This window comes from Acanthisitta chloris, unplaced genomic scaffold, assembly GCF_000695815.1.
Source record: "Acanthisitta chloris isolate BGI_N310 unplaced genomic scaffold, ASM69581v1 scaffold38567, whole genome shotgun sequence".
Lineage (NCBI taxonomy): Eukaryota > Metazoa > Chordata > Aves > Passeriformes > Acanthisittidae > Acanthisitta > Acanthisitta chloris.
In genome coordinates this window covers 1,579-11,287 of record NW_008682705.1, presented here as the reverse complement: position 1 = coordinate 11,287, position 9,709 = coordinate 1,579, and the positions used below count along the sequence as shown (strand labels likewise).

The window sequence follows — 9,709 nt, the reverse complement described above, 5'->3', positions numbered from 1 at the left end:
GCCCCAGACCAAGGGTATTCCAGCCACCCTATAACCTGCCCCACATCAGGAAGGGCTTGTGTTCTATAAAGCCAAAGCTCTGGCTCTCTTGGTGCTCATACTATCTGCTCACCTCTGTGTTGCTCGCATGGCTCTGATGCTGCTCAGTCCCGAGAGGGTCTCTGAGAAGTGAGTGTAAATGGGAGACAGGGTGACGCTGTAAAGGCGCTTGAGCTCCCGGGATGTGCGTCGGTAATAGCGCTGGATGGAGAAGTAGAGTACAGCCAGAGGGAGTAAGACCACACCAATCCAAGGGAGGCCATAGGTGATTATCACCAGCATGCCCAAGAGTCCATACATGTTGGCCAGGAAGATGTTGAGGACAAATGGCAGGCTGTCATCCACACAGTACAGGTCTGAGGAGAAGCGGTTGAGGATCCGGCCTGTTGGTGTGGTGTCAAAGAAAGTGACTGTGGCCTGGCAACAAGGGAACCACAAAGCAGTCAGAACCACTGCAGCCAGTCAGCTGCAGTGAGATCCATCCACAGAACAGTGCCCAGGAGAGCAGATAAGGCCACAAAGGGGTGGCCACCACAGCCCACTTCCTTTCCTCAGCTGAAGAAGCAATCTCAGATTCCAAAGCTAGCATTCACTTGCAGTCAAACAACTCTTGTTTTGCATGGCAAAAGGAAGCAGTCCTCCTGCAGCAAATGGCACACAGCTATCAAGATCATAGTCACTCAGATGACATACTGGCCCCCACCAGTAGCCAGTGAGACCACCCTCTAATTCTAGCCTCTAATCCAAATTTCCAATCCTCTAATCCTCCCTCTTGCCTGAGAACCCAAGGAAGCCCAAAATATAAAGAAAGTTAACTGGCACACACCAGCATCAGCCCTAAATCTTGCTTAATGGCTCCTTCCAAATCTCATCTGAATCTGAGCTCATGATCCTGCAAAAGCTACTTTGACTCAACCGGCCCTCATCTTGGCTATATAGCTAAGCCTAATGAGTGAACAGATGCAGGTAGCAGCCATAAAACACCCCTCCATGGAATGAATAGGACACATTTTGAACACAAGCCCATTGGCCCCTTGTGCTGGCTGTTGTGCAGCCATTTTTGGACACATTCCTACCAGACAATACCAACAGAAACCCTAATCTACCTCCCAAACCCCTAGTCTCAGCCAGGAGAAGAATGTCAGCTTGCAGAAGCCTCAGTCTGCCCTGGACCTTCTGTCCATTACCTTCAGAGCCCTCTGGAGCAGTCGGTTGTGAATGGCAGTGGCAGCGCGGATAGTGCCATAAGCAAAGAGGAATGCCCGAAGAATGGTGAAGAGGGAGTTGGCTCCTGCAATGCTCCCATAAACTATCAGGTAGAAATTCACATCCAATGAGCCATTGGAAGGGACTGGAGTGGTGTCCAGAGCTCGAATGGGGGAGCTGGAACAAAGAAGGAGGAAGATTATGAATCTGCCAAGGTCTCCCTGACAGTAAATTCATGGACAGGGCATGAGAACCCAGGAGCACACTCAAGGGGAAACCAGGATACCTTAATCCAGTACTCCTGTGATGCCCCTTTGACATGCTGGCACAAACACTCTTTGATTACTATGCAGGTAGGGGTATTCCAACAGCCCCAGGCAGAAGCCCTTTGGGCACCTCATCAGGTCACAGATTTTGATTCTCCTTGTCAAAGCAGCCACACACATGCTCTGCAGTCAGGTGGTCAGCTTATCTATCCCAGCTCTCAACAAAGATCTTCACAGGAAATGCACTTAAGGGCAAAATGGAAGTGTGAGCCAGCCTTTGGCACCTACTGACCAGATTCACTTACACAAGCCCAACAGTGGAGAAGAGAAGCAGCTCTGGGGAAGGCAGGGAGGCTGAGAAGACCATCACAGAGGTATTTGCTGTCTGGGATATGCTGGAGATCCAGTGTGACAGCCACCAATCTGAGATATTTCTGGATGCTACAGAGAAAGACAGACTACATAAAGACGAATTCAACATTTCAATCAGCAAATATGAAGCAGAGAAGCTGGAGGGGAAGCTGCTGAACAACTTTTGCATGGTCTCACTGCCCAGTCTGATCTTCCTACCGTTAGTATAGAGCAGGAGCAAGAGAATGGCCTTGATCTGCAGCAGCAACAGAGCACTGTTAGAGGAGAAGAAATGCAACTGCAGCAGTGAGGACGACAGATCCTGTTTCCACAGGTGCCCCTTCCCTACTAAAGTAGCTCCTTGAGCTATTTTAATTTGGGGAAGAGAAAAGGGGCCTTCCTGCTACAGTGCCTCTTTCCTTGCCTGGACTCCATGCAACGAGGGAACAAGACAAGAGGAGAGGAATGTCTAAAGTGCTGCTGGGCCACTGCCTCACCTTGCATCAGGAGCAACGAGAAGAGGATGGATAATGCCCAGCAGGTGCCCACTGCCAGCCAATATGCCTTGTACACCTGAAAAGCCACTGCCCCTTCTTTCTTCTCTTCCTCCTTGTGGATAAGACTACTGTTTTGCGTTGGTTCTTCTGCCTCTGCCTCTATGGCCTCCTCTTGGCCCTGTTCATCAGGGGCTGTGGGAATGGAGGTAAAAGCAAAGGTCAGTGCAATGTTAAGTTTTTCCTGCAGCTGCTCCTTGCTGTGAACAGAGCAAGTCTAGGCTATAAGGGAGACTTTTCTTCCCTCCTCTGTCAAAACAGGTGCACCAATTCTGGCAGTTCTTCATCTAGAGCTAGACCACAGGTGGAACACCAGTTTCAAATACTACTCCAGGCCAACACCCAAAGACGTGTGGGCCTCCTGTCCCTCTATGTACACACTACCCACAGATCAGCACTGCCACAGCAGAGCAAGGTGGTGGGTACTCTGCTCTAAGGCCAGCAGCCATCAGGTACAGCTTCTGTCTGGATGGTCAGCTGTGTTGCCCCAGGCACCCTCAAGCTTGCCATGCACAGACCTTTATCCTTCTGACTCTTGTCCATATCTTTGAACTTGGGGAAGGCTTCAACAAGTGGCAGGATATCAGCTGGTGTGCCTGTGAAGAGAGACATGCAAATGCTTCAGAGTCTGTGAGGAATAGATGCCAGCCACTCACAGCCTCTTGCTCTGAAATGGCCCAGTTTTATTCTCCCGTAACATTTCCTATGTTATGCAGCAACTGCGCCTTGCAAGCCCTGCTCCATTCAACCTGCTATGGCCTTCTGCCTTATTAGCTGTCCACATCTAGGGCTATCCTGTTTTATCTGTGCATCTGTACATTCTCTTCCACCCCATCTTTGCCCACATGCAGTGTCCTCAAGTTCTTTTATCACTGGGTTCCCCATTAGTTAATCCGAATCTCTTATGTCCATCTTTGCTCAAGCAATTCCAACACAGAGGCACAAATGAATGTCTGAGAAGACAGCCCATGTACCTGTCTTAACTATCCTGCCATTGTCTATCAACAATAAGGCATCAGCCTTCTCCAAACACTCTGTCCTGTGGGTGCACAGGATCCTCGTCTTGTGTTTGAGAACTCCGAGAATGCATTTCTGCATAAGATGCTTGGCTACGTCTGCATCCACAGCAGCCAGGGGATCATCAAGGAGGTAAATCTCTTTCTCCTGAGAGGGAGACAAAAGACAAGGATACAGCTGCTGGCCCTGCTGGAGCAGGCAGTGCTGTAACAAGTGCATGTGCCTCTGTGTGGCACACAGCCAGCAAGCACCTTTAGGCCAGCATGACATGCTGCCAGAGCTCACTGTACAGCTGGGTGTGTACAGCTGCTTTACATCTGACTTGGCACGGAGCATGATGTCCCACACAAAAACTCCTTTGTTATTTACCTGGTACACGGCTCTGGCAAGGGCTAATCGAGCCTTCTGTCCCCCACTGAGTGTCACACCATTTTCACCAACCTCTGTCTGGTCACCTGCTGGTAAAATCTAAAGCATTCAAGAAAATCCATTTAGAAGAGACAGGATACAGCTCAGGACCCAAAACCAGACCCTCTCCTGCCTCTAGCAGTATTTCCTTAGGGTGACACCTTAGCAACAATTAAACAGTCCATACACACTGGTTCTACAGACAACTGGCAAGCTTGGCATTTATGCCAAATCATTGGATTCATAGATCCTGCCAAAGCAAATAGGAGCTGCTAGTGCTTGGCGCATCAGAAAATCAGGCATTGGCTTATGAACTGGGAGGAGAAGGCTAACTAACACAGCCATAAGCCTCAAATCTAGAGTATCTATATTAATGACAGGAGGACCACAAACTTAACCCTTCCAGATCCCAAGGAAATTGCTTCTGATCCAAAAAAAGCATCAGCTGCTGATGCTTTCAGGTTTTGCCTATAAAAGGTGGCAGTCATCAGCTCTGCAAGAACATCTCCTTTCCCCAGGATCAAGTGCTTTTGGCTCAGCAGCCAAAGAAACCATCCAAAGTGCTACCAGAGTGACTTCACACCTTAAAGTAGTATGGGGCCAGGAATGGTCTGGGGTTGGCATCAGAGTAACTGTGTGATTAGGACATCGGAAAAGCAGTCTATATCCTGAAAGAATGAGAACTGCTCCCAGTGAAGCTCAGGCTGGATGCACAAGCTGGCCAAGAAGGCCCAGGCAGGTTTACAGTTCAGGCACTCACATTCAGGTCCTCAGAAAGGGCACAGGCCTCCACCACCTCCTCATACAGCTGGGCATGATATTCCCGCCCAAAAAGGATGTTTTCACGGACAGTGGTAAACTGTATCCAAGGCTCCTGGGTGGCCAGACCAAATCCTTGCTCTAGGTCGTAAACATACACTCGTCCACCTTGTCTGCAAGCACAACAGAAGTGGGTGGAAAGGGTAACAAAGGGCAGATCAAAATGGTCTACAAATAGGATAGCACTGGACAGTCCCTGTGTGCTGTGGCATGGAGGGACCAGGCAGAGAGAAGTCTTTATTCTACTTACTTAATGAGCTCTCCAGTGATGGCTGCAAGCAGAGAGCTTTTGCCAGAGCCGACCTTCCCAACAACCCCCAGGAGCATCCCCTGCAATGGGAAATGAAAAGGAACAAACCTGATGTGCTAATACAGGGTAACTTGTCAGGATTTCTTGAGCCACATGTAACTGGTAAGAAAGCTGACTGCTAGGACTACATTGTAAGTTCAGCAGCAGAGCTGGGTACAGTTGTTGGGTAAACCAGAGTCCTGATACGACAGGACACAAATTTGCTAGGATTGTTAACTCTAGAGCCCTGCTCTGTTCCCTGTCCAGTCCTCCCCTGCAGTAATGGTAGAACGCAAAGTGAACTAGTTCATCTTCTGCCTGTAAGCCATGCCGGGATGTCCTCCAGCACCTTTCAGCTCTGAGATGTGGTATGTGTCCTGTGCCTCTTGACCAAGAGAAGATTTTGATGCACAGCTCCTAAGATGAGGAAAACATGCAAACATGCCACCTCTGCTCCATTACTTGGCTTCTCTAGTGCCACTCTTCCATGTTACCTCCTGTGTCCTTGCTCACCTTTCTCACTGACAGGTTCTCAATGTGCAGTTGCAGGGTGCCTGTGGATAAGGGCTGCCTGGTGCTTTCCTCCTCAACTGGCACCCACGAGAAGGTGGCACACTGCATTGCCACGGCAGTACCAGTATCTGAAGGGCTATCTGCAAGTGAAGAGCAGCACAGCATTGCACTACTATGAGAAGGCAGAAAATTAAATGCACCTGGCATCTCAAATACTATCAGCACCGCCACCATGCTCCTGACCCAAGCACAAAATGAGACCCTTGCCTACTACTTGCTGTTACAACTTATACTTCCCTTCCTCCAGTCCTCCTGTCTCTGGCTCTCACCAGACACACATGGCTGGCAGGGAGATACTGTAAGGATAACCTGCTTTTATTATTGCTGAAGGTAAAAGAATGGCAGGGAGCTGACAAGAGGCAAGGAAGGAAGGAAAGGGAGCTGAGATGGCTCAGGAGAGGGGCAGCCACTCAAGCCTCTCTGCCAGGCAAATTTGTTGATGGCTTCAGTGTCAGAAAAGCACTGGTCAGAGGACAGAGAAGCTTCTTCTACTGTGACACTAACAGCAGGGCTCTGTGGGGACAAGCAGTGGCTTATGGCTGGTAAAGTGGAATTAAATGTATTCACTCTGCCTCTGACAACTGAACATCATGGGGTGACAGCCAGCTGCCCTCCAGTACTGCCCCTGGGCCTCACATCTCAGGTCTCTGTTCTGAATATCCCCTGCCCAGGGTCCCAAGCCCAGCAGTTTCCTTCACCATTACCCAGGGCATAATAAGCTTCCAGATCCTGGTCCATGAGTTCAAGAAAACGCTGGATTCGATCCAAGGAGACTTTGGATTCCAGGATCCCATTCAACAGCCATGGGAAGTTGTTGAGGGGGAGAATAAGCATCCCAACAAGAGCCAATGATGTGAACACCTGCATGGGTAAAGAAACAGCCACAAGCTGAAGTCAGTACCTCCCTTGTATCTTGTATACTCCAAGCAGCTTGACCAGTGAGAGCCTGAAGAGACACAAGCTGGGATTATTTCCCAGAGAAGGTGCTCCAGGACTGCAGCCCCACTGCAGATTGTGCTCTGCACAAGACAAGGTTGGAGCTCTCTCTTCTACTTACTCACCTTTGTGGCAGTGAGCTGGTGACCCAACAGAACATAGGTGATGAAGATGGTAATGGAGACAACAACAGGTAGTGCTGCCCACAGATACACACAGAGAGCATCCAAGTACTTGATGGTTCGTAACGTCTGCAGCTCTTTAGCCCGGCAGGCATTTATTCTGGTGCTGAAGTGCTTCTCCCAGGCGTAAAACTTGATCACACGAATGCCACATAGGAACTCTGTCATTAGCTGCAGGCAATGAGGAAAAGCACATCAAGCAAATAGTGCCTGCCTACACACCAAATGCCAGCTAGGCACTGGGGCTGCAGCCAGGTGTGCTGTTGTCTCCTGCTAAGGGTCAGGCTAGAGATACGAGGAACCATTTATTGCTAACAAAGACATAAACTCAAGTGGCAGCTACTGGGAACTTTGTGCTCACTCATTCCACTGGCTTCTTCAGCCACCTGTGCTGTGTACATCTATGGCTATCCTGTTTAAGGAAAAGCAAAATATTACATTACTTCCCAACTGAAAGCTGTGCAACACAGGTGAAGGGATGTGTGGAATTACTAGCTCCAGCCTGGATATCATTTACCCATGTTGAACTGACAGTGTCTTGAGATAATAACACCTGACTCTAAGGCCTGATGCTATCCTGACACACCTAGTGTGTATCCAGATTCTGGCTGGCTCACATCCAGCAGCTCTGGTGTCCCTGCAGGATGTCAGCCTCTCATTTCTGCTCTGAGGTCAGCGTGTACAGAGCCAGCTGACATATGTCTGTGCCCAACATGAAAGAAAATTACAAGAGAGAATTCATTCAGCAAATCAGTCTTACAATAGGTGGAGAAAGTCCAGCATAATCACATGTGTATCCAGATTCTGGCTGGCTCACATCCAGCAGCTCTGGTGTCCCTGCAGGATGTCAGCCTCTCATTTCTGCTCTGAGGTCAGCGTGTACAGAGCCAGCTGACATATGTCTGTGCCCAACATGAAAGAAAATTACAAGAGAGAATTCATTCAGCAAATCAGTCTTACAATAGGTGGAGAAAGTCCAGCATAATCACATACAACTACATGTCTGTAGGGATAGGGAAAATAAGTATTTTTAAAGTTCCTGAGAGTTCTGACATGGAGTTGATTTATGTTTCATGCTTCCAAAGCATGCAATTTCAAGTGAAACTGCTGTCCCCTCAAATAAGAGATACAATGCTAGAAGGTGGGAATCAAATGTTTGACATGTGGCAAGGAGAGAGATGGCACTGCAAATATGCACAAAACAGCAGAAAAGATGACTGAGAGTGCCAAGCTTGGAGTGATATAAAATTACATCTATGGTCCTTGTCTTTGTCCAGACTGAAAGCCACTTCACCATTGATGGCATTATTGGAGCAATAGGAAGAAAGAAAGCATCTCTAGAGAAAGCAGTCATGAATCCTACCTTAAATACTAGACAGAGAAAGGAAACCTGCAAAGGAACCTAAATTAGCCTGGGGGACAAGACATGCATTAGCAGTTCACTATCTTAAGGGTGGTGAAACTGCATCACCCTGAAACAGTTTTGAACCACATGTCTGTGTGTGCCCCCTCTGGCATTTTTCCCAACACCTGTGATTCAACTAATCTGCTTTGGCTCATGACAAGTGGCCAAAAAGCCAATGTTCTGGGGACAAACAGGGAAAAAATACAACAGCTGCCCCTCACCTTGACCCGTGTGTCCTTGTGTTTCAGCATCTCCTTGTTGTTCATCATTATGCGGTTAGCTATGATCTTGTTGATGGGCACAAGCAGCAGGGCCAGGGCCAAGCCTCCTAGAAAGGCTACCCCCACTTGCTGGTAGAGGAGGTAGAGGGTAATGGCAAACTGGAAAGGCAGGCTCCACACCTCATGGAAGGCGAAGCAGAAGTTGACCAACCTACTGGTGTCCGTGCTCATGAAGTTGACAATTTCCCCCACAGTGAAGTGTGTAAGGCTGGCGCTGCTGACACGCAGAGCCTTGCGGTAGATGGCAGAGATGAGGGCAGCCCGCACCATCAGCGTCACCTTGTTCACCTGGTAACTGAACTGGCTCTGCAGGAGAGCACCCAGGAAGGAGCCAGCAAAGAGCCCAAGGGCATAGAGCACCCCATGGCTCAGGGGCTCCTGCCGTGACTCCATGAAGTTCACCAGCAAGCTCAGAAGCAGAGGACCCGAAAAACCCAGCAGGTTGCCAGCCAGCTTGAGAAGTCCGAGGGAGTATAAACGAAACCCAAAGGCTGCATGAAGGACTGAGAGGAGTCGCACGGCCTTCTGGGCACGGTGCGAGCTGTCCAGAGCATCACTACTCCCATCTCCTCCAGCAATGATTGGGCTGGTAAGAGACGCTGTCTCCTCCTCTATTTGGTGCAGAGCTGCCTTCTTCTGCCAGCAAGAGTAGAAGCGATCACAGACCCTGGCAGCCTGGAGCTGGCGAGGAAGCACATAGACATCTTGTGCCTGGTTCAGCTTCCACTGATAGCCACGCTCCATAAGAGGGTTCATCCAAAGGTAAAAGAAGCACGAGAGCCAGCTCTCACCATCTTCTGCCACCACATGCTGATCAAGCACTGAGATGCCTGGCTCTGAGATGAGCTGTTCTTGTTGCCAGGAGTGATTGATGGAGAGGAAGTCTTGCCTGCCAGCAGTGGGGTAGAGGTAGCCGATCACATAGGCAAGCAGAGAGGCCAGCTGCAGACAGAGAATGGCGAACCTGGAGGAGGCAGCAGGGTGGGCAGGGGCCCAAGCAGTCCCACTTTGGCAGTACCACACCAGTGTGATGATGAGGGAAGGTAGGGGTAAGAGAGTGAGGAGAGCCAGGGCCACAGGACCCCTGGTAGAGCCACGAATGGACCTGCAGAGCATGAGAAGAGCAAGGCCGTGCACGAGCCATGTCAGGGCAGCAGTGCCATTGGCCAACACGCAGCAGGGTGGGCAGGGGCCCAAGCAGTCCCACTTTGGCAGTACCACACCAGTGTGATGATGAGGGAAGGTAGGGGTAAGAGAGTGAGGAGAGCCAGGGCCACAGGACCCCTGGTAGAGCCACGAATGGACCTGCAGAGCATGAGAAGAGCAAGGCCGTGCACGAGCCATGTCAGGGCAGCAGTGCCATTGGCCAACACGGTACACAGG

At 49.8% G+C, this 9,709-nt stretch overlaps 1 protein-coding gene across 1 annotated transcript in view; it reads right to left on the bottom strand.

Moving 5' to 3' along the window:
- The window catches only part of ABCC10 (ATP-binding cassette, sub-family C (CFTR/MRP), member 10), a 15,975-nt gene that overhangs the window by 5,050 nt on the left and 1,216 nt on the right, over positions 1-9,709 (bottom strand). The window contains exons 3-17 of the mRNA XM_009078622.1: positions 8,957-9,631; positions 8,267-8,848; positions 6,584-6,811; positions 6,227-6,383; positions 5,463-5,602; positions 4,911-4,990; positions 4,602-4,773; positions 3,803-3,901; positions 3,391-3,580; positions 2,970-3,012; positions 2,759-2,796; positions 2,360-2,551; positions 1,817-1,952; positions 1,227-1,422; positions 113-456 (exon numbers count right to left, since the gene is read on the bottom strand). Coding sequence (XP_009076870.1) covers positions 113-456; positions 1,227-1,422; positions 1,817-1,952; positions 2,360-2,551; positions 2,759-2,796; positions 2,970-3,012; positions 3,391-3,580; positions 3,803-3,901; positions 4,602-4,773; positions 4,911-4,990; positions 5,463-5,602; positions 6,227-6,383; positions 6,584-6,811; positions 8,267-8,848; positions 8,957-9,631 — 3,272 coding nt within the window. The remainder of the gene's footprint in view (positions 1-112; positions 457-1,226; positions 1,423-1,816; positions 1,953-2,359; positions 2,552-2,758; positions 2,797-2,969; positions 3,013-3,390; positions 3,581-3,802; positions 3,902-4,601; positions 4,774-4,910; positions 4,991-5,462; positions 5,603-6,226; positions 6,384-6,583; positions 6,812-8,266; positions 8,849-8,956; positions 9,632-9,709) is intronic.